Source organism: Ictalurus punctatus, chromosome 8 (assembly GCF_001660625.3).
Source record: "Ictalurus punctatus breed USDA103 chromosome 8, Coco_2.0, whole genome shotgun sequence".
Lineage (NCBI taxonomy): Eukaryota > Metazoa > Chordata > Actinopteri > Siluriformes > Ictaluridae > Ictalurus > Ictalurus punctatus.
This window is the reverse complement of record NC_030423.2, coordinates 16,625,145-16,646,276: the sequence shown is the minus strand read 5'-3', so window position 1 is coordinate 16,646,276 and position 21,132 is coordinate 16,625,145. Positions and strand designations below refer to the sequence as shown.

At 38.9% G+C, this 21,132-nt stretch overlaps 1 protein-coding gene across 5 annotated transcripts in view; it reads left to right on the top strand.

Annotated features, from left to right (window-relative positions):
* The first annotated feature begins 562 nt into the window (after positions 1-562).
* The window catches only part of map1ab (microtubule-associated protein 1Ab), a 42,354-nt gene continuing 21,784 nt past the window's right edge, over positions 563-21,132 (top strand). The window contains exons 1-2 of one of the 5 annotated variants that reach the window (XM_017473983.3): positions 563-809; positions 4,003-4,104. In XM_017473983.3, coding sequence (XP_017329472.2) covers positions 599-809; positions 4,003-4,104 — 313 coding nt within the window. In that variant the 5' untranslated portion in view covers positions 563-598. Of the gene's footprint in view, positions 810-1,097; positions 1,170-4,002; positions 4,105-18,305; positions 18,382-19,564; positions 19,756-21,132 lie in introns of those variants that run through there. The other 4 variants (XM_053682292.1, XM_053682291.1, XM_053682293.1 and 1 more) reach the window with 4 other exon arrangements.

Sequence of the window (21,132 nt, the reverse complement as noted above, 5' to 3'; positions counted from 1 at the left end):
GAAGCTGCAGATTTTAACCAAATCCCTAAATAAAAGGAATCTGAAAATTTGCTTATTTTGCTGTTTAACAGATTAAAACATTTTAGAGTTGTGCATATCAGTGTGAGCACTTCAGAAATTATTAATGTTTCAGATCAATGTTAAGGTTCCATGATCTAACACAAGCCTGTATTTTCCCCTCTCCTTTATTTATTTATTTATTTATTTATTTTTTGAGATGAGATTGTTGTCCATCTGGCTGTCCATATCCTTCACTGCTGGTATTGGCTTGGGTAGAAAAATAAACCATATGAAGACAAGTCATATTAATCTAAAGACTTATATACAGTATATCAAAGAGGATTAAGCAATTCCTTATATTCTAAACCACTGTGTGCACAACAAATATGGAAATTATTAAATTATCAGTAAAAAAAAAAAGTATTAAAATATATTTGGATAATACAACTTCCACTTTTATTTGAGGGCTGCTGTGACGTCACTCAGGTGACCTATCAGGAAAGCGCAAACCGCTCCCCACAGTGCGCGTGTCTCTCCCCTCCCCCGTTGCATCCTACTCATAACTTTGCACTCTGAGCTCTCGGCAGCGGCAGTTGTCATGGAGATTGTCTTGGGCCCGGCGTCGTCTCCAGACACTGTTGCCATGGGGACTCGGGTCCGGAACTCGCTCTCTGCGGTAGAGGAGGATGAGGGCGAGGAGCTGCACCTACACCGCAGCAAACACCGCGGAAACTTCTCCATGCTGATAGTGATCGGGGACATCGGCACCGACCACCAGCTGCAGATCGCCAAACAGCACATCGAGCGCGGTGAGTGGCGCCATCTAGCGAGACACAGCGCAATTTTCCACAGCGACTTCTGCGTGCACGAATGGTGCTGAGCACAGACAGTACTGTATCATTTACACAATGTGTGGTGATGAAAACTTCATGCATCACAGTCTACACGACAGGACACGTCCTCAGGGTTTTTGAATGATTGTTTGATTGCATGATCGCTATGCAGCACACGTTTCTTTTCAGAAGGATCCATATGGCTGTTCATTAAAAAAAAAACTCTGTTCGAGTGCAGGAGTGTGTGATGACCAGAAACTCCTAGTGGATCATGTGTTGATTTCGGTTTTGCTGATGCAGCACTTAGTCGAGTGTTTAAGGTACCAACACTGAGAGGTAGGATTTGATATATGCTGCACTTCTGCTCTAAAGCTAGGATAAATATATATATATATATATATATATATATATATATATATATATATATATATATATATAATATATATATAACGCTAAGTAATGATCCAGTTAGGAATGTTAACCAGGTTTATGAGTTGTTATTTTCACCTGTAGTGAAATACGACACGGTAGTAAGCTTTAGGCTTGTTTGTGATGCACACTGCGGCGACCTCGCGCGACCTGATCGAGCACTGCGCCACCAGTTTGGATGTACGCCATGTATCTTTTTTCGATTAATACTAGAACTGCTGCTTATGTTGATTAGTTCATGGAGAAAGATGAGTGTTTGTAGAAACGTGGCATACCGGATTTGTCTTGCTTCATCCCAGTTTATTTTGGCTACATGAGAGCAATCAGCCAAAAGCAACATCAAAATGCATGTAGACAAACCAATCCTCCTACACTGTGATCGCAGTAAGCAAGCATTTATTATAGCTTATACTGATTACTCATTGATCATTAATATACCTGCACTAGAGATACTGATGGTGTTTTATGTAATATACTGTGAGGTATCATAATGCAGTATTCCCAGTATAACCAGTATGTATGTAACCAAATGTACACATTGGAAAACTAACATCTGTCATCACAATACAAATGCCTTAGGACAGCACTTGAGCAAAGATTGCCAAATTATTCTAATGGTGTGCTTGGTTTTGGTACCTGAAATAGTGTTTATCTGGCTAATAGCTACATACAGTTGTGACCAGTGGACTATAGAGTATATACTGTAGACACAATTATGCAGAAACTTGGTTAGTGTGTTATACACTCAATGGACACTTTATCAGGTACCCCTACTATATAGGTGCCCATCTGTTGTTGTACCCAAGGAGTTTTCATGTTCTCCCTGTGCTTCGGAGGTTTCCTCTGGGTACTCTGGTTTCTCTCCCAGTCCAAAGACATGTGTTGTAGTCTGATTGACATCTCTAAATTGTCCATAGTGTGTGTGTGTGTGTGTGTGTGTGTGTGTGTGTGTGTGTGTGTGTGCAATTGTGCCCTGTGATGGGTTGGCATCCTGTCCATGGTGTCCCCCGCCTTGTGCCCTGAGCTCCCTGGGATGGGCTCCAGGTTCCCCGTGACCCTGTGTAGGATTACGGTATGGAAAATGGATGGATGGATGTTGCCATACCCCGTCTATCAGTCCTGAAAGATATCACCAGAGGACCACCACTGACCAGATATTAGTTGGGTAGGGGCTCACGGATATGGTAGTAGGGCCCTGTTCCAATGTGCCGTCACGTTGGAGAGAAAACGCAAACGACTCATTTTGAGACACTGTTTATGATTTATGGGGAATATTAAAAAAGGAGTAGGTGGATTTTTACCATTATAGGGTGTTTGTGTACACACACTGCCGACACACATTTATGCTCAAATACCACATAAAAGTGGAGCCAGAAATGTGTTTTAACTGTATGGTTGGTTTCTGGGGTTCTTAGGTTGAAAGAATGATTCACTGATGTGAAACTGTGGTGTGGTCCGTATATTAAAATATCAGATTATTAGACACCTGCCTTATCTGATGTGAAGCTGTGATCAAGAGAATTTGCATAGACCACATGAAGTGTCAGGGTGAAGCTTTACTTTGTTGGTGTTTTAAGAGCTTCTTTGTGAGCACTAGTACAGTAATAGTATTAATGCGTGAACATAGCTTACATAGTACCACTAGCTTAGTTGGTCATGTATATGAGGCTGTCGAAAAACGCATTTGACTCAGATCTATCTTAGAGTGATTTAATATTAAAATAGTATATAACTAAGCATACCTGTATACAGAAAATTGGCCCATAGCAACACGCCATAGAATAATAATGCAAAGGCAGTCTGAAAATGAGTGCTGATGTGGAAGACTTCTCTAGGCTGTGTACCAAAAACAGTATGCTCACTTGGCTTCTCTTAGATGCTGTAGTCACTATTTTAAGATACTGAATAAACACAGACCTCATTAGTTTAGCAATTAAAAAACAGTCTTCTTCTTCTGTACATTTCCAACAACAAACTAAAAAACTACTTGCAATGCAATATCCATGATTCATATATAATGCTGGTAAGAAAGACTCAAGACTGTCACAACACCTTGAGTCATTCAGCCCAACTTTCATTTGGGTGCTTGGCCCAAAGACACTTTTTTCTTGGCTTTTATTTGTGCTTTAGGTAGCAATTACAATCTGAAATGGGCTTACTGTGCTTGGAGTCTGTCATCTGGATGTTTATGTATGTGAGCTGGAAACTGCAGAGTGTGCAATTTTTGTTCTTCCTGCCTCTAAGCGAATCAGCATCTGATGGAAAAAAGGCAGAAGTAAAAGCCAGATTATATAAAGATGAATAGAAAGTAGAAGAGGTGCACGAAGATTTAAATTCATCCTCTATTGCTTTATGTGCTGTGTTCAGAGGGTTACGCCACAGAGCATTGTGAGCCATCTGTGCTTTTGTCCATCGTTGCATAATACTTAATAAGATTCCATAAATATTCATTAACACACAAAAAAAATGCCATAGAAGTTGTAGCAGCTGTGATAATGGAGTAATACACTACTCCACTGTAACTTTCTGCAAATATAATCCACAAATAGGGATAATCCCTTAAAATAGCTTGTACATTCTTCTTTGTTTTAGCACATATTATATTCCATGTATTTCTGATATCACAGAGGTATACAAAAATTACATTAAAGTCTTTTTTTTCCCTTGTACGGGTGCTATGTCTTTGTGTGTTTGAAGAATGCATGCAGTAAAATAGATTGATTTTTCCTTGTGCTTGCAGGGATCCGTTCCTGGAACATCAGCCTCGAAGAATGTGATCTGGACAAACAGCTTCAGCTCTTCATAACTCGACACTCCGCCCAGTTTTCTGCGGAGGTCAGAGGTCAGTCATGGGTCTAATCTGGGAAGTTAGTTGGGCTTTAATTGCAGAAATAAAGAGGTTCTATAAGGTTTTGGTGGACTTGTCGTCTTCTTCTTAATCAAACCAACTCTTCTAATTTCATTAGTATGATGCCAGGAAGCGTCAAATATCATTTCTGTCTCACCAGCACACAGAATTTCAGAAACACATGGATTTGTTTACAGATATTACTGCTCCAAGGTCACATGCTGTAATCACACATGAGACTTTGCAGCTTGTGGCTACTGTATGTCTTGTAAACATGAACAGACTGTATATTCTCTCCCATCTGCTCCAGAAGGATCTCTCTGCATGTGTGTTTGCAGGGTAGCATGCAGCAGCTTAGCACACTGCACTGCCTTCCATAGTCATTAGAGTGCAATGTGAGGAGGAGGGGAGCTGCAGAGTCAGTCTCTCCTGCTGCAGTGTGTGTGTGTGTGTGTGTGTGTGTGTGTGTGTTTGTGTGTGTGTGTGCATGTGTGTGCGCAGGCTTAGGCCTTTAGTCTGTGTGGTTGGGCTGAATAAGGCTTTCTCACCCTGGATATAATGGTTCAGGTGTGTCTTGAATGTTATCTTCATGAAGCCCTTTTAACCTTCTTTTGCAGTTTATGGATACATTATATCACATAGGTGTTGAATTCCTATGAGACATCCATGGTAAAATAAAGGGGCTAAAAATACATCAGAAAGCTGCACCATCAAAATGATTCCAGTATGCAGTGCTGTGCATTTGAATACAGAAGTGTTTGTTTGTCTTTTTCCTTTTCTTTGGGCCACAAAGCATAAGCATTACTAGTTGTTTTGCAGATGGCATTGTGATAAATTCTGTAATATTAGCATCTGGGTTGTTGTAAGCTGTGAGTTATGTTTCTGATTATGTGCGTACAAGCTGCCCTTTCACATTACTCTGAAAGCAGCTTTTAGGTATCTCTCAGTTTGCAGGGGCATTGGAGCATTGATTTTGGCAGGGGAAATTTATTGATTTATTGATAGAACTAGGCTTGTATGACGTAATAGTTTTTCATCCCTACATGATATTACATGCCATGATATCCAGTGACATTTGGTCTGATTATATTATATTACCAGATCTGCCACCCTTTAGGTATTTAATTGAAAGAGAAAGAGAAAAATGGACAAATATTTTGACTTAAAAGTATTGAATAGACCTATAACGAATGTCAAATCTAACAACTTACAAATAATGTTAATAGTGATTATAATTAGAAAGTGGTGAAATATGTTTTTTTGTCATACATGCAAACAAACATCCAATTTGTAAAATGATTATATAAAAAATGTACTGTTATGCTTTTTTTTTTACTGTTTATTTTGCATTACTGAAGATTCTTACTGCAGGTGATTTTTTTGGCAATTGTTGCTGCCATCAAGCAGTTCCCGACTGCACAGCTGATAATATTATTATGCCCTCCCCTACTCTCCTGAAATTTTGGAACTGCTTCTTTGACTGTCTTTTTAAGGCTTTTGGTTTGGGATGATTAAATTGTTTATGGGGATTTAAAAATAATTGTTAATTGCAGAGAAAAATTAATATCACACAAGCCTAATTAGAAATTATGCTAGATAGCATTTTTTTTTTATCCTAGCACCAACTGCATTTCTAGTACATGTTAATCCCTGATCTTTGCATAAAGGTAACCATCACAGCTTTATCCGATCAAGTTTAAAAAAAGGGTTGCAATTTGCCCATCATATGTTCAGTATTTACTTATTTATAATAGCAGAATTTCTCTTTGAGAGAGTTTTTGGCCCTTTGCATGACTTGAGTGCTCCAGCTGAAGTACTCTTTAGTGGAGTGTTAAAACGGGTGGATCAGTACCCAGGAACCCCACAGAAGAACATGCTCATGGTCTGAGCTCACCACGTTATACCACAGCCTTCATAAATGATACCATATCATATTCACAGTTCAGCTTAACACAAATATTATTATTATTATTTGCAGGCAGTGCAGTTGGTACCACATCATTACTTGGAACCCATTACCATTCATAATCTGCTTGATGTTTAAGTTAAGATAAGTGGGTGATTGCTTTTTTTTTTTAAAGCAATTGAAATAGTTCAACACAACGAATGCTTCAAGTGGTTTCCCCAAATTCGACTGAAAATGCAACTTATAATGATTTCTCCAGTTTCAAAATTATTCAACCCCTTCATGGCAAGCATCTTTAGTACTTAGTAGAGCAGCATTTTGCTGTTATGACCTGCTGCAAATGAGATTCATAACTTCTGGCAGCGTTCCTGAGGAATCTTAACCCATTCCTCATGAGCAATGGCCTCCAGTTCAGTAATATTCTTTGGTTTGTGTGCTACAACTGCCTTCTTCAAATCCCACCAGACATTTTCTATGGTTTTCAAGTCAGGTGACTATGATGGCCCTGTAGAATCTTCCAGGAGTTCTTCTGCAACCAAGCCTTGGTGGAATTTGAGGTATGCTTGGGATCATTGTCCTGTCGGAAGGTCCAGTGATGCCCAAACTTCAGCTTCCTCACAGACGGCATGATGTTTTTTCCTAGGATTTCCTGATACTTCAGTGAATCCATATGCTGCCTTCCACATGCTGCAGGTTTCCAGTGCCAGAGGATGCAAAGCAGCCCCAGAGCATCACCGAGCCACCACCATGCTTAATTGTGGACAGAGTGTTCTTTCTTCATTCTTCTTCCACACATACCACTGATCCATCATGCCAAAAAATTCCAGTTTTGTTTAATCGTTCCAAAAAAAACAAATCCCAAAACATCTGTGGTTTATTTATATGATTTTGAGCAGACTTTTCTTGTGCTTTTGGGTCAGTAGTGGTGTACGTCTTGGAGTTCTGGCATGGAAACCTTCTGTGTTTAGTACATGCCTTACTGTGCTCGTTGAAACCTCAGTGCTTTTTGCCAACAAGTCTTGCTGCAGGTCTTTTGCAGTCACTCGAGGGTTTTTCACAACCTGCTTTCTCAGAGATCTGGTTGCAGCCATTGATAGCTTCCTTTTTCTGCCCTGTTCAAGTAGTGTACACTCAACAAACTCCTAGTCAGTTTAAGTATTTTATGAATTTTCTGCCCCTAGCCAGTTCAGGTATTTCATGTGTTCCAGCTTAAGCTCACCTGGTGCAACTAATGAAGCCCTTGATTAGTTGCATTAGGTGTGCTTGAGACAACACCTGTTTTGCATATTTGTGGTGTTGTGAGGGATTCTATTCAGAGGGTGGAATAATTTTGAAACTGGAGAAGTCATTATAAGTTGCATTTTCAGTTGAATTTGGGGAAACCACTTGAAGGATTCATTGTGTTGAACTATTTCAATTGCTTTTGTTTGATTTGTTCATTTCAAACAGCTGAAAGTCTGTAAATTTTGACAATAAACCTGATATGCAATGGGGGTTGAATAATTTTGATTGCAACTATAGTTACCTTACTTCAAAAACATACAATGCTGCAAGTGATTTAGATAGCTAAAGGCTGTTATCTGGTAGAAGGCTTATTCTAGTGATAAGTGGACGCCTGTGCTGTCTTCTGGTTCATGTCAGTGACATTAAAGACCACTGCATGAGTGAGATAAAAAACATTTGTTGCAATTCATGATGTGATGCCCTCTTGTGGAAAATCACACTCAGTGCAGCACAAGCTCCTGTATGTGATTTACTGATCCAGCTATTCAATGTCTCTAGTATAGGGTTCGAAAATAAATTTAGATGTGGAGCTTTGATCCTTTAAATAAAAAAATGTTTTGCTGTTTAATTACGTGTGCTTAATCAACTTTACATTTAAATGTATAAAAACTTGTCTATGTGTGTGTTTATGTATGTGTATGTGCATGGGTTACACATGCAACTGTATTTTGGCTGCATTAACATGGTTGTTCATTCAAACTTAATTAGCTTGCAGACAAGTGAAGATCTGATTCTCCTGATAGGAGGGTGTGTGAACACACACACACACGCATAAAAGTCAGTGCAGCATTAAGTAGCTATAAATATGACCCTTCCATAACAGAGTGGGAGTGACCCAGATCAGCAGCAAAGTCTCCCTCTCTGTCTGCCTCTGTCTGGTACTTTACCTCAGGGAGCGCTTGCGTTTTTGTTTTTTATCCCAGGGAATTCAGATGAGGCACATTGATCGATGGGCTTTGTTTTGCTGAATTGCATCTCAGCCTGCTTTGCTACCTCTCCTTTTAAATGTGCTTTGAATGGAAACAAACGTTAGATTGCTTATTTGTGCTGGAAAAACAGAAAAATCTCTAATATTTTCTCACCCTTTCATGCATTTATACACCTAAGTAAATTATAAGATAAGCAGGATTTAAGAAGCTGTTTCGACTTCAAATGGGGTAATAATTTTATCTGAGTTTATGCAAGTCAAAGTGTTGGATTATTTGCATCAATTCTGAGGATTTAATCCACAGGTAACAGAAGATTCCAGATGAAATATGGTTAGCACACAAAGGCCTGGGCCAGAAATGGTCCAAATTCAACCAACCATATCCAATGCTTATGCAGCATTTCATAGGTTCTGGCCCATATCACATCTGAGATATAGATTTATTGAGATTTGGATGAGTATATAATCATAATTTCACAGCATTAAATGAACCCAGATGAAAGTGATAAGCTTGTGCCAGCACTGAATCATTTGCTTTCTGGGTTAATATCTATCTAGTCATGGCTTTCCCACTCTACATATCAGTTTCTGACAGTTCTACTTCTCAAGAACATCCTGTTTTGCTGCAGCTTTTTTCAAAATTTGCGTTGCAAATTTGGTAAACTATTTGGTAAACTATTTGAATTCGCGAAATTGCAATTCCATAAAATTGTTCTGCACTGGCTTTCGCAGTGATATTTGTTGGTAAATGAGAATGTTCATTACATGTTCGACACACATAAATCAACGAAGGCTTTGGCTGAATGCGTGTTGTGATGATGTCACACGAAACGTCTTGACCCAAATCTGTGGAAGCGCCAACAAATATTGCAGAGTTCCTTGATTTTGCATTGCAAAATCCTGGAGGGACTGAGAATATAGATAGTGTACTGTATGTGTGATACAAAGAAGTATGCATGTGAGTGTTTAGTAGGCCATATGTTAAGTATAATTAGAGTAATGTATAAAAGAGTAATGCAGACCTGCCTGCATGGTCACATTGTATTAGACTGGAATGCTCTAACTGCGACCCTGGTCTCCTACTACATTAGGACAGATGGAATCAATTGGGCTGTACTTCTGGTTATTGCTCCATTAACAGATGTTATATAATCCTCTGCGTGATTCATCTGAGTGAGCTATATAGATATTTTACTCTCAGTGGAGAGTGCTGACAGCAGGTCATTGAGATGCAATATTGTGCAAAAATACTCATGTGCTGGCAGCAAGGGTGACAGTGGCAAATCACCTCTGTCTCTGTGTCTCTTAATCTCACACTGTCACTCTCTGTGCCCTAACACCAACTGGTGCAAGTATAAATAGAAAACATCATTGTGTAAATTATAGCTGTGAGCAAGGCCTTAATCTCAAACTATAGGTTATTATAGTTTATACTGCAATGGCTAAAATGGACATGGTCAGCATAATCTAATCATTTTAATTGATCTATTTATAGTGCATGTCAAGGTTTAATAATTGATTTGTTCTTGAGTACTGTACAGATTATTCAGGCTCGTAGACTGCAGAGAGCTCTGATGTGCTGTGTCATTCTGCTCAACTCTTTTTAATTCTCCCTGTTGCTGATGTCATATTCTGGAGATGCAATGCAATAAGCTTCAAAAGCTGCTCTGAGACATCTTTCTGTCTACGTTTTTTGTATAAATGGTTTTAAACTAAACTAAGAGGTTCAGAGTCTCTCGGCAACTTTTGTGAGTCGAAGAAAAAATGATCTACATTTGGAACTCATGGAAGTCTAATATAGCACTAGGTGAGACTTTTAGAGGCATATGCCTTGGCTACTAAACTAATGTATATTGGTCTAGATTAAACAATTTTATGTATCAACACTTTTGATACACTTTTGGCAGTTACAGTAGGTTAACCTATGAAGACCATCTGCAAGCTTCTGACACAAATACATACATTTATATGAATTAAGCAAAGCTTGTTGTAGTGGCTAATTGTAATGACTGTTTTGAAGCATATGTTGTTCTGGCTATTCTGAAACTACTGGCTAAACTACTGTTCCTTTGAGGTCTAAGGATAACTAATGTGAACATAATGATATTTCAGAAGATCATAGAGGACCCTTGGCAGGAGCTCATACATTATGGATGAAGGAAATGTAAATGCTTTGAAAAGGTAAATACATTTAGGCACCAAGTGCAAGCAAGACAGTAGATTCAGGGTATGTTTACACGACAGTGTGAAAGGGAAAAGTTTTTCCTTTGCACTTTTGAAAAGTTTCGCGCACAGACATCAACGTTGTCAAAGCAATCCCCATTCACACGGATCTGCGAAAACGACTAAAAATGCTGTATTATGCATGCCAGGCCAGTATTTGGCGATGTCACTTTGTAAAGAAACAGTACATGCCTGAGCACATAACCATTCACGTCAAGGTGTCCGCCATATTGATCCAGGCAAGACTGCCCTATAAACAAATACAAGCTGTGATTTTTCTTGATAAAAAGCATAATAATGTTTACATTACTCAAACGATTGAAACGGTTTATGATCTACATGGAGTACAAAAAAAGTCTCCAGTTACTGTTACTTAGAATCTCAATAGTTGGACTTGGAAAATTATTCATTGTAATAAGGAATTGTGAAAACGCATGCTTGTCAAGAATATATTTGGCTTATTTTTCTTGGTTACTAAATGCTGAGACATCCATAATCTAATATAATGTAATGTGCATAAAGTTTTCATTGTGGAAATGGATTTTTCTGTCTTCAACCCAATCTTTTAGCTTTTCTTGTGCCCCAGGTCAGAATTCTGTTAACAAAGCTTGAAATAGTGCAAATAGTGAGATGCTGGCAGTCAGTCTGCTTTCTATATTTTATTAGCAATAAAAGGATACAGATATACTCCAAAACAGACAATTACAAAGATAATTAAGATTTTGAATACTCTTCATCTGTGTAGATGTGGGTTAATATTTTGGCCTATGTAACAAATGTGTCTCCGCTGGTCGTATTAGTGATGCAGTAAATCTACAATTTGCTGGAGAATTGTCAGTAAACTCATAATCTTGAGCATCACAAACCCAGTCCTGTACTCCGCCATTGTAGTTTTGAATGCCTCATGCATTGTTTTGAAGTACGTGCACACATGCCTATAGAGTGGAAACGTAATACTTGAAGGGAATACATATACAGTGAGCTGAAAAAGTATTTTACTTCTGATTTCTTCTGTTTTTGTGTATATCTGATACTACTACAACAAAGGCAACCTGAGTAAACACACAATACATTATTTAAGTATTTATGTTATTGAAGTAAAAAAAGTTATCCAACACCTATCACCTTTTTGAAAAAATAATTGACCCCTTAAACTGAAAATCTGGTTGTGCCACCTTAAGCAGCAATAACTGCAACCAAACACTTAAAAAAAACTTTTTTCGAGTCTTTCAATTACAACAGTCTTTCACTTACCTTCTAGGACTAGGACTTACTCATATGCTTTGGATCATTGTCTTGCTGCATAATCCAGTTGTGCTTGAGTTTCAACTTATGGACTGAAGACGGGACACTCTCCTTTAGGATTTTCTGGTAGAAAGCAGAATTCATGTTTTACTCAATTATTACAAGTTGCCCAGGCCTTCAAGCAGCAAAGCATCCCCACACCATCACACTTCCACCACCATGCTTGACCATAGGTATGATGTTCTTTTTCTGGAATTTTGTGTTTTGTTTATGCCAGATGTAATGGGACCCCTGTCTTCCAAACAGTACCATTTTTACTCATCACTCCACAGAACGTTCCCCTCAAAAGTTTGAGGATCATCAAGGTGTGTTTTGGCAAAATTCAGATGAGGCTTAATGTTCTTCTGGTTTATTAGTATTTTTCACCTCACCACTCTTCCATGGATGCCATGAACAGTGACCTTTATTGATCTAAGAGAGGCCTGTAGGTCCTTTGATGTTGTCCTTGGCTCTTTTTTGTGACTTGTTGTGGATGAGTAGTTGCTGTGCTCCTGGAGTAATTGTGGAAGGTCGGCCACTTCTGGGAATTTTCACTACTGTGCCGAGTTTTTCCATTTGGAAATAATGGCTCCAAAGTGTTACTGGGTAAGACCTTTTAACCAACCTCATACTGTTGAAAAAGTTCTATTTAAGTGTTGATTTGATTGAACAGGATTTGCAGTAATCAGGCCTGGTTGCATCTAGTCCAGCTGAACCCCATTATAAATTCAGTTTCATAGATTTTGGGCATTAGTAACTATGAGGCAAACACATTTTCACACAGGCCCAGTTGGCATAGCTAACTTTTTTTCTTCAATAAAAACATCATTTAAAATTGTATTTTGTGTTTATTCATGTCCTTTGTTTTATCTTTTGTTTTAATTTCTGAAACAATATAGTCTGAGATATTAAAACAGAATAAATCAGGATAGGGACAAATACTTTTTCACAGCACTGTACTCCAAAAATCTAATACCCAAGGGGATTTTCAGGGTTGCTCATGCAGGGAATAGTGCAGACTTCCTCGGCACCATACATAATGGAGTGTGCTGAATAATTTAGAGTTTGGATATTGATATCCCTGCAGATTGGTTCTGAGGGCTGGCTTTGCATCACTCTGTCAAGGTCCTCTGGCATTGATTCTCCATGCAAATTTTCATGACTATGGATATTGCTTGCAAGAAAGCATAATCTTACCTGTGTTGCTAGAGCAAGCAGGAATCAGCGGCATTGAACACTAAGCCCATCAACACCTATTCATGTGTGTGTTCATTCAATTATTTAGTAATTTATGTTCAACAATGGATGTTGGAGACAATGCTGGAAATAGAAATGTATTCAACAAAAAAGCTCTTAATAAAGATTATGAAATATTTTTTTCAGTGCTAAATGAAAATGGCTAGCTGTACTTTTTTTTAACCTCTTCTATTGCAATATTTATATTTGCTTATCCCCAATGTCCATCTCATATGAGTTAAGAGTCAGAATGGCCTTGCTATCATGGTGTTATGGACATTGGCGCTGGTACCCCTCCACCTAAAGGCCCATTTCTATGTATCTGTGCCTTGCATAGATAATAGTACAATTAATAATATTAGTACTAAGACTAGTATATAACCAAGCATTATAATATATGACAATAACGGTTAATAGCATCACTGTAAGTTATAATAAAATAGAAAACCAGATAAATTTTCACCAACCAGTTGTTGTAGTCAGTAATATCCATCCATCCATCCATCCATCCTCTATACCGCTTATCCTTTTCAGGGTCACGGGGAACCTGGAGTCTATCCCAGGGAGCATCGGTCACAAGGCGGGGTACACCCTGGACAGGGTGCCAATTCATCGCAGGGCACAATCACATACACACTCACACATCCTTTCATACACTACGGACACTTTAGACATGACAATCAGCCTACCATGCATGTCTTTGGACTGGGGGAGGAAAAAGGAGTACCCGGAGGAAACCCCCGCAGCATGGGGAGAACATGCAAACTCCGCATGCACGCACAGGGCCACAGTGGGAATCAAACCCCCGACCCTGGAGGTGTGAGGTGAACGTGCTAACCACTAAGTCACCATGCGCCCACAGTAATAGCCATAAGAAAAATAATCTATCATTCACCACAGCTGAATCATATCTAATAAATCACTGTTCCACTGGGAAGGACAGAAATGTGACTTGTCTGGAGGAATTGACAGCACTAAACCCTAAAAAAAACTGCTGTCTGAGATATAGGTCTCTCCTCATGCCTTCTCCCTGGCCCTAAGCAATCCCTCACCACAGCACACACATTCACTCTTTATGGTGTCAAACATAAAATTGATTAAGTGCCTGTATTGTTCTTTATGACTAAAGATGGGGTGTTTCAATTGCAACATATTTTACATTACGAGGTGCATTGTTACTAACATCAAGAAAATGAAAATGGATTCTGATATACTTGAATAATTTAAATATAAAGAAATGGATTATAAACCGTTTTGTGGATAATTTTGTACTTATACTAATAATATCATTGGCTGCTATAGAAAAATAATTCAGGTCTTGCATGAGCATTATAATTCCATATGTTGTAGCAGATTATTTGGTTTTGATGCAGTAATATTGAATGGTTTAAAAGAAAGTTGCAAATGCTACTGTGACTGATGCATTCATACCTGCACAACACTCACTTCCATGCCATTCCATGCCCAAATAATATCTCTTAAGCAGTGGTTCTAATGTGATCTCCCCAGCTTCAGCCATGAGGCTTTTCTTAAAGTTTCCAAATTATGCTGATAGCCTCCCTGCATATTTTAAGCTAAATAAAAATACTGGTTTAAGGAAACAATTTAAGTGTCAAGTAAATGGTGATGCAGTGGGTAGAGTTGCCTCTTCCTTGATTTAATCTTCAGCTCTGGTTACTGTCTGTGCGGAGTTCCTCATGATCTTCTCTTGTTTACGTGTGTTTCCTCCCACTGTCTAAAAGCATACAGGTAGGTGGAGTGGATGTACCAGATTGCCACCAGGTGTGTATGAGTGTGTGAATGTGTGTGTGTGCATGGTGACCTGCGATGGACTAGCATCCCATCCGGGGTGAATTCTCCTGCCTTGCACACAGTGTTCCCGGTGCAGGCACAGGATCCACCAAGACCCTGACCAGGATAAAGCAGTTACTGAAGATGAATGAATGAAAATTACGTTTTTAAAACAAGTTTTGCATATTGATTCATAAATACACTCATAAATGGGCATTTATAACATCATAATTTAATTGTTTACATTTGTCTTAGAAACACATTTCAAACATAAACCTTTATTAAAAAAATCTTCAATCTAGTGTACAATCTTGTATGTTAGATATGAAACTGTTTTACCTGTTATAAGCAGATATGAAACTATTTTACCCGTTATAAGCGACACATTTCCAATGCCAGTGTCAAATGGATTATCAAGCTATAAAAAATCCCCAATATTTTTTGGCTACACAACCACACTAAATGCAAGGTAAGTTCACAGCATATGAAATTGTGATTGAGTGATGTTCAGTGGTTCTTTACATAGTTAAGCATTTTTAGCTTCCTAAAAAAGTTCCAGTTTGGGGAAAAAGGAAAAAAATGAAATATGGGATAAAAACCTTCCCACGGGGACAACTGAAGATTACTTATGGGTTCTAGATTTGACCTTTTTTCTATGAATGTATACATTTTGTATAGGTACTGTAAATTCAACGTGATAATATGAGTAAAGGCCATTACATATCAAAATAACTCAACTCTGTTGATGCTAATTCGACACATTTAACACTAGAGTTTATTTATAATAAAAGGTTGGCTAGTCATTTAGGATTAGACTGTCTGTACAGTCCTGGTTGAAAAATGTGCCAAACGCAAAATGGCAAAATATTAATCTTTTAATGGTCTTAACAACAAATCACTGGTCAGGAAATGAGCAAGAATTAAACAGATAAAGTTAGTGTGTGATAGTTTTTCCCTTTGATTTCTTTAAATGTTTAAGCCTTGTGGACAGCTTTTTATCTTTATTTTATTTTTTATTTTTTATTTATTTATTTATTTTACTTTATTTTAATTTTGTACACCAGACATGTGTTAGTTTGAATTTTACATCTTACAATTTTTTACATTTTACAAGTTCACTGCAGGAAAACTAAATGAGGAGGAGGTCAGGAGTGCATTTGTTTAATTCTTGCTAATTTTCTGAACATTGAATTGTTGTTAAGACCATTAAAAGCCTAATAGTTTGTCATTTTGGGCTTGGCCCATTTTTTCCCACCAGGAGTGTATAAAACACTGCAGAGAGCTTTAACGACACCTTTAACGTGCCCCTATTATGCTTTTTCAGATAATAACTTTCATGTAGTGTGTTATATAACTGTTTGTGAATGGTAAAAGTCTGCCAAGTTTCAAAAATCAAAGTGCATGACAAATTGAGTTATTGACTTTCAAAAGAAAGAACCGATTCTGAACACCTGAAACGGGTTGTCAGTAATTCCAGACTAATTCCTGTACAAACCTACATAGGTTTGTAACAAAAAAAAACCCTGTCTTGTCTTCATTGGCTGCTCGTGAACGTGTACTTTCACCTGCCCTCAAACAGTACAGTACAGTAGCTGTGTTCTTTTGCGCTGCAAAAGCAAAACCACTTTGCATGGACTCCAAAAGGGTGAGGATGTAAAGTGTCAGTGGTTAGAATTCGTTTTAAAATGATACCACAGCAGTTCAACTCTGACCTTCGTTTGTGTTCCCGTCGTTTCACTGACTGCTTTTCAAATCTAGCTGAAGTCAACACGGGATTTCCGAAACAATTATTCATTAAAGACAGGGCTGTACCCACTTTATTTGGACCATCTTGCGCCTCTGGATCACAATCGGTAAGTATGATTAATTATTTATGTATATATTTTCTACCGAGTGTTTCAAATGTGTAGATTTGTGTTGTATATGTGTGCAGCCAATGCACAGCTGTTAGCCTGTTAGCTGTTAGCCTCTGCTAACGGGCTAACATACGGTACTGTCAAACTACATATAAACTTACCACTGAGAAACGTCCTGTTCTCATCGTGCTTGCGATGGTGGTTTGGGTTGATCTTCCATTGTATCACTATCGGACTCGGGCTCAAATTGATAAGGTAAAACCGACGACATTATTACTGAGCTGAAATTCAGATATGGTAGTGGACGTTTCATTTCTGACATGTGCTGTAAGTGGTAGACCAATCACAGCAGACTGGGACATCTGACTAATCAGAGCAGAGTAGGCTCTCTGAAAGGAGGAGTTTAGAGTGAACAGATCCTTGAACGAGTCATTTATGACACTGAGAAAAAGAGGTGATGCTGCAATGCAAATTATGATAATATTAAAGTGTTTTTTGACCTTGGATGCATGTAAACCTCTAAAAAAATACATGAGACCTCTAAAACAAAATTAGGCACGTTTATATCTATAGCATAATAGGAGCACTTTAACATGGCAGGTGTGAAGTCATTACATTAAGCTCCTAAATTAACTGTACTGATTGACATGTGGCACTACAAAATGACGTTAATTAGGATGTCTTCTAAAAACCTATTAAGTTTCAGAGCGAAGGCTTTTTTAGTGTAGTGCCTGAGCGATTTTGATCATCTCCAGGGGTGTAACCTGGCCTGGGCATTGGGGGCTGTAGCCCTGAAGATTTTTTTTTTAGCCCCAAATAATTCTCCACTTGGAGCGGTTTGTCACTGTATAAATGAACTTCAGTAAAAGAAGACAGTCTGTAATTTTATATCTTCAGTGAACGGAGACGAGGCCAGTCATACAGGGTTTACAGGAAAATACTCGGAAATACTTGTCTATTGGCTGCCAGGCCTCAATTCTGCCAAATGCTAACACAGTTAGTGTGAGGAAAAATGGATTTATTTATTTATTTATTTATTTAAACCAGTAAAGGGGTTGAAACTGAAACAGTTACACCCTCTCATGCTGAGCAGGAAAACAAGGCGTAAATGTCTATATGAGTTCCAGTTTACGTGAACATGATGTGAGCAGAGCAGAGGGAAAGATAATGTACTTTGCATGACACTGTAGCAGCTGTATACAATGAGAGCTTAGTTCCCCTTCATAGCAACACCAAACTAGTCTAGTCAGAAATGTTTTATATTTTATCGGTCTGGTAGGCACCCGAGGCAAGTGTTATGATGAATCCAACTTTTTGTGATCATGGCATACATTGACAGCTAAGTTACCACAGCTTCCATAAAACCAAACTCTAGGCTACTAGCTGAGCTGGAAGAAAATGTAAGAAAAAATGCATGGAAACAGTCTATTTATCTATTTCTATTTTTTGATGGAGAAAAATCTGGGCTCAGCCCCGGATGATTAACAGTCCAGCTAACGCCCCTGAGTCTCACTTCGCATAGTTGCAGCTGTATTGCAACTATCTCATTTTCGCTGTGGCGCTGTGGCCGTATCCCAATTCTCCAGCCTCCCCCCAATCCGCTCCTCCCTCCCTCCCTCCTCCCTCCCTCCCTCCTCCCTCCCTCCCTCCCTCCTTCCCTCCCCTCTCACCCCCTCCCTCACTGCCTTCCTCTCTCATCAGACCCGCACACACTCCGCACAGCACTCGCCGACACAGGGCTGAAGTGGCCCGCATCAGCAACGGTATGTACACTTTCTATCTGCAGTTTCTCACAAAGCGGGCGTTGTTGTGACATGACTGCGGATGTGGAGTGACTCTCTCTCTCTCTCTCTCTCTCTCTCTCTCTCTCTGTCTGTTTATATCATGAACCAACTGAAGCAATGACGTCGTTACATGCAGACGCCGGCTGTTTATCCTTCTGTCACCACATTTTGGTGACTTTATCAGTCCTATAGTGAGAATTAAATATCAGACCTTAAGATTGTCTGTTAAATTTGTGCAGAAGTGCGCGAGCAGATCGCAGGCTTTATCCAAACTAAGTGGATTAATCCTTCGGCCGGCTGACCAAGTTCAGGTTGAAAGACACAATTATATAACGAGTGAATAATGCTAGACACGCTGCATCGCTTTGACAGAGACTTGTAGAAGTTTATCTAAAGTGATTATATGTTAAGAAGAGCTTCACCATCCTCTGACTCAAACGTCCCGAATGACGCACTAATGCAGCAAGGCGCAGAGACTCAACACTGCTTTAAGGTATTTTTGTTTGTTTAGTGCTGCCGGTATATAGACTATGCTACTGTATACGTAAAACATGTTAATTTAATTATTATTCCTGGAAACGGCAGAAAAAAATAAATAAAGCCTGTAGACTGTAAGTAAGCATCTTTGTGGAATATTTATGGGAGTGTGAAAGTGCGCATGGAAAATTCAGGTACACGATTGATTATCGTCCGTGACGCATAGATGAAATCCGAAGAAAAAAATTAATAAAATAATTCCACGTATTGATTAGTTGGTCAGTGACTCAGCGTAAACCCACACCGCCTCCTCCCCAATCGCTTCCTCATCCCTGTCTGTCGCAACATAAAATCCAGAAAAAAAGGAAAAGATAAGAGAGAGTCACCAAACATGACAGTGTTTGTTTTGATTTTTTCCTCTAGTCTAATCAAAACTTGATCTTGTGTTCTTATCAAATAAGAAATCAAATAAGAAATATGTAAATGTTACACTTAACATCATCATCTACATTGCTGACTGACATGTTATGATACTTAGATTATCATTTAATAATCACTTTTCAGTCTAAATGAAGAGGGTTTAAAAAAAAAATTTTTTTTTTATTTTTTACATTTTTTAAAAAAATCTTTGTTACTGACATGGTGTTTATTAAACACAGCTGATGTCTTATTTCACCGTTCACAGTGCCACCTGAAGTGCTGGCAGTACCAGAAATAATTCGGAGGAGAATACCAGCTCACATCAGCACTGCGATGGAGGCTTAGTCACTGTTTCATTGCTCCCACTTACAGTAAATGGTGGCTAGGCAACAGCAGTGCAAAAGCCTGTCAGTTTATACTGACCTGAGAGCAGAGTTGGATCAAGGTTAAGACACTGTAAGTAGGAAATCTGGTTGGGGATCAGCAGAAATACCCATCCAGAAATCAAGCTTCCAGACAGCAGATTCAGCTCAGAGTATGATAGACTGACTGTATGTGTCGATCAATATAAATGTCAATACTTTTCTAAATCATTCACATAATGTATAAGGAATTGATAGTGTATCCTTCCATTCAGTTGTAGTGTCTACAAAAGGGGTGTGAGTTTCTCCCCTTTGACTCAGATCTATCTGCCTCACTGCCACCCTATCTTCATACCAGACTGGTGATAAAAGTAACTGGAAGCTTGTGGACTGGGCTGGGATGAACTCTGGGGTATTTGGGGCACCTGGGTGTACTTCCTGACAAAGCCAGACAGGGTACCAATCCTGAGCTCTGATCTCAGCAGGTTTTTTTGGACTGGTGATGACCTGCATTCAAATTTTTGCTTGTCATCGTTGTTGTGTATCCACTGCATAATGTTTGTCTGTTCAGATGGATCAGCTTCATGTCCTATTAGACTTTGTGATAAAGTTAACATGTCAGGCTGAAAAGACCCTGAAGGGCATGTCTGTCAGACTCCGTGTTAAAATGGGACACAGAGGAAACAGGCAGACAGGGACAGTCAGACCCCTTGCTCTACTGAGTCATTCATTCTGCTTGTTCTACTTACAGCTGGGGGAAATTGAGGACACAACATGACCTCTTTGCCAATACTTACATTGTCTTAGTCTACTAAATGATAACCATTACATTAGCAACTGCATCTCTGTGATTATTCCTTAATCCGCATTAGGAGCAGCTTGTCTTTGGGAGATTAATGAACTCAAAGGTGCTTCACCTGACAGATACCTATCTGGAATTTTCTGCACATATGAACTTGAGTTTTGAGTCTCCTTTGAGGTGCTGGAGTGATCTGATGTGTTGTGTCAGGGTTTCATTTGCTGTGAGAGACTCTGAGACTCTTCGGTCACAGTGAGGTGAAAATATTTCTCTCTCTCTTTTGTTTTCTCTGTCTCTCTTTTTCAGTTATAAATCTCCTCCTCTTTCTTCTCGATTACACACATCAAATAATTTTGTCTTTCATCCCTATTAGTGGGCGACTGTGTTGGTGGGAGATTGCACAAACTGGCATTATAGCTGAACACCAATATTAGTCTGTTGTATGCGGACGTCTCTCCTGCACTGAGCACTGCAGCACTGTGCAGTGAGGACCACTCCCACTGGCTGACTGGGTATTACTGTTACATCTTAGGTCTTAGCTCTTAGCTGTTTTTGAAGGCATACAATTTACCATGCATAGACTTGCACTGTTTAGTCATTAGTATAGGAATATAACCACTACAGTTTATGTAATGCTAAAGATTAACTGTGTGGTTGTTTAGTATCAAAATC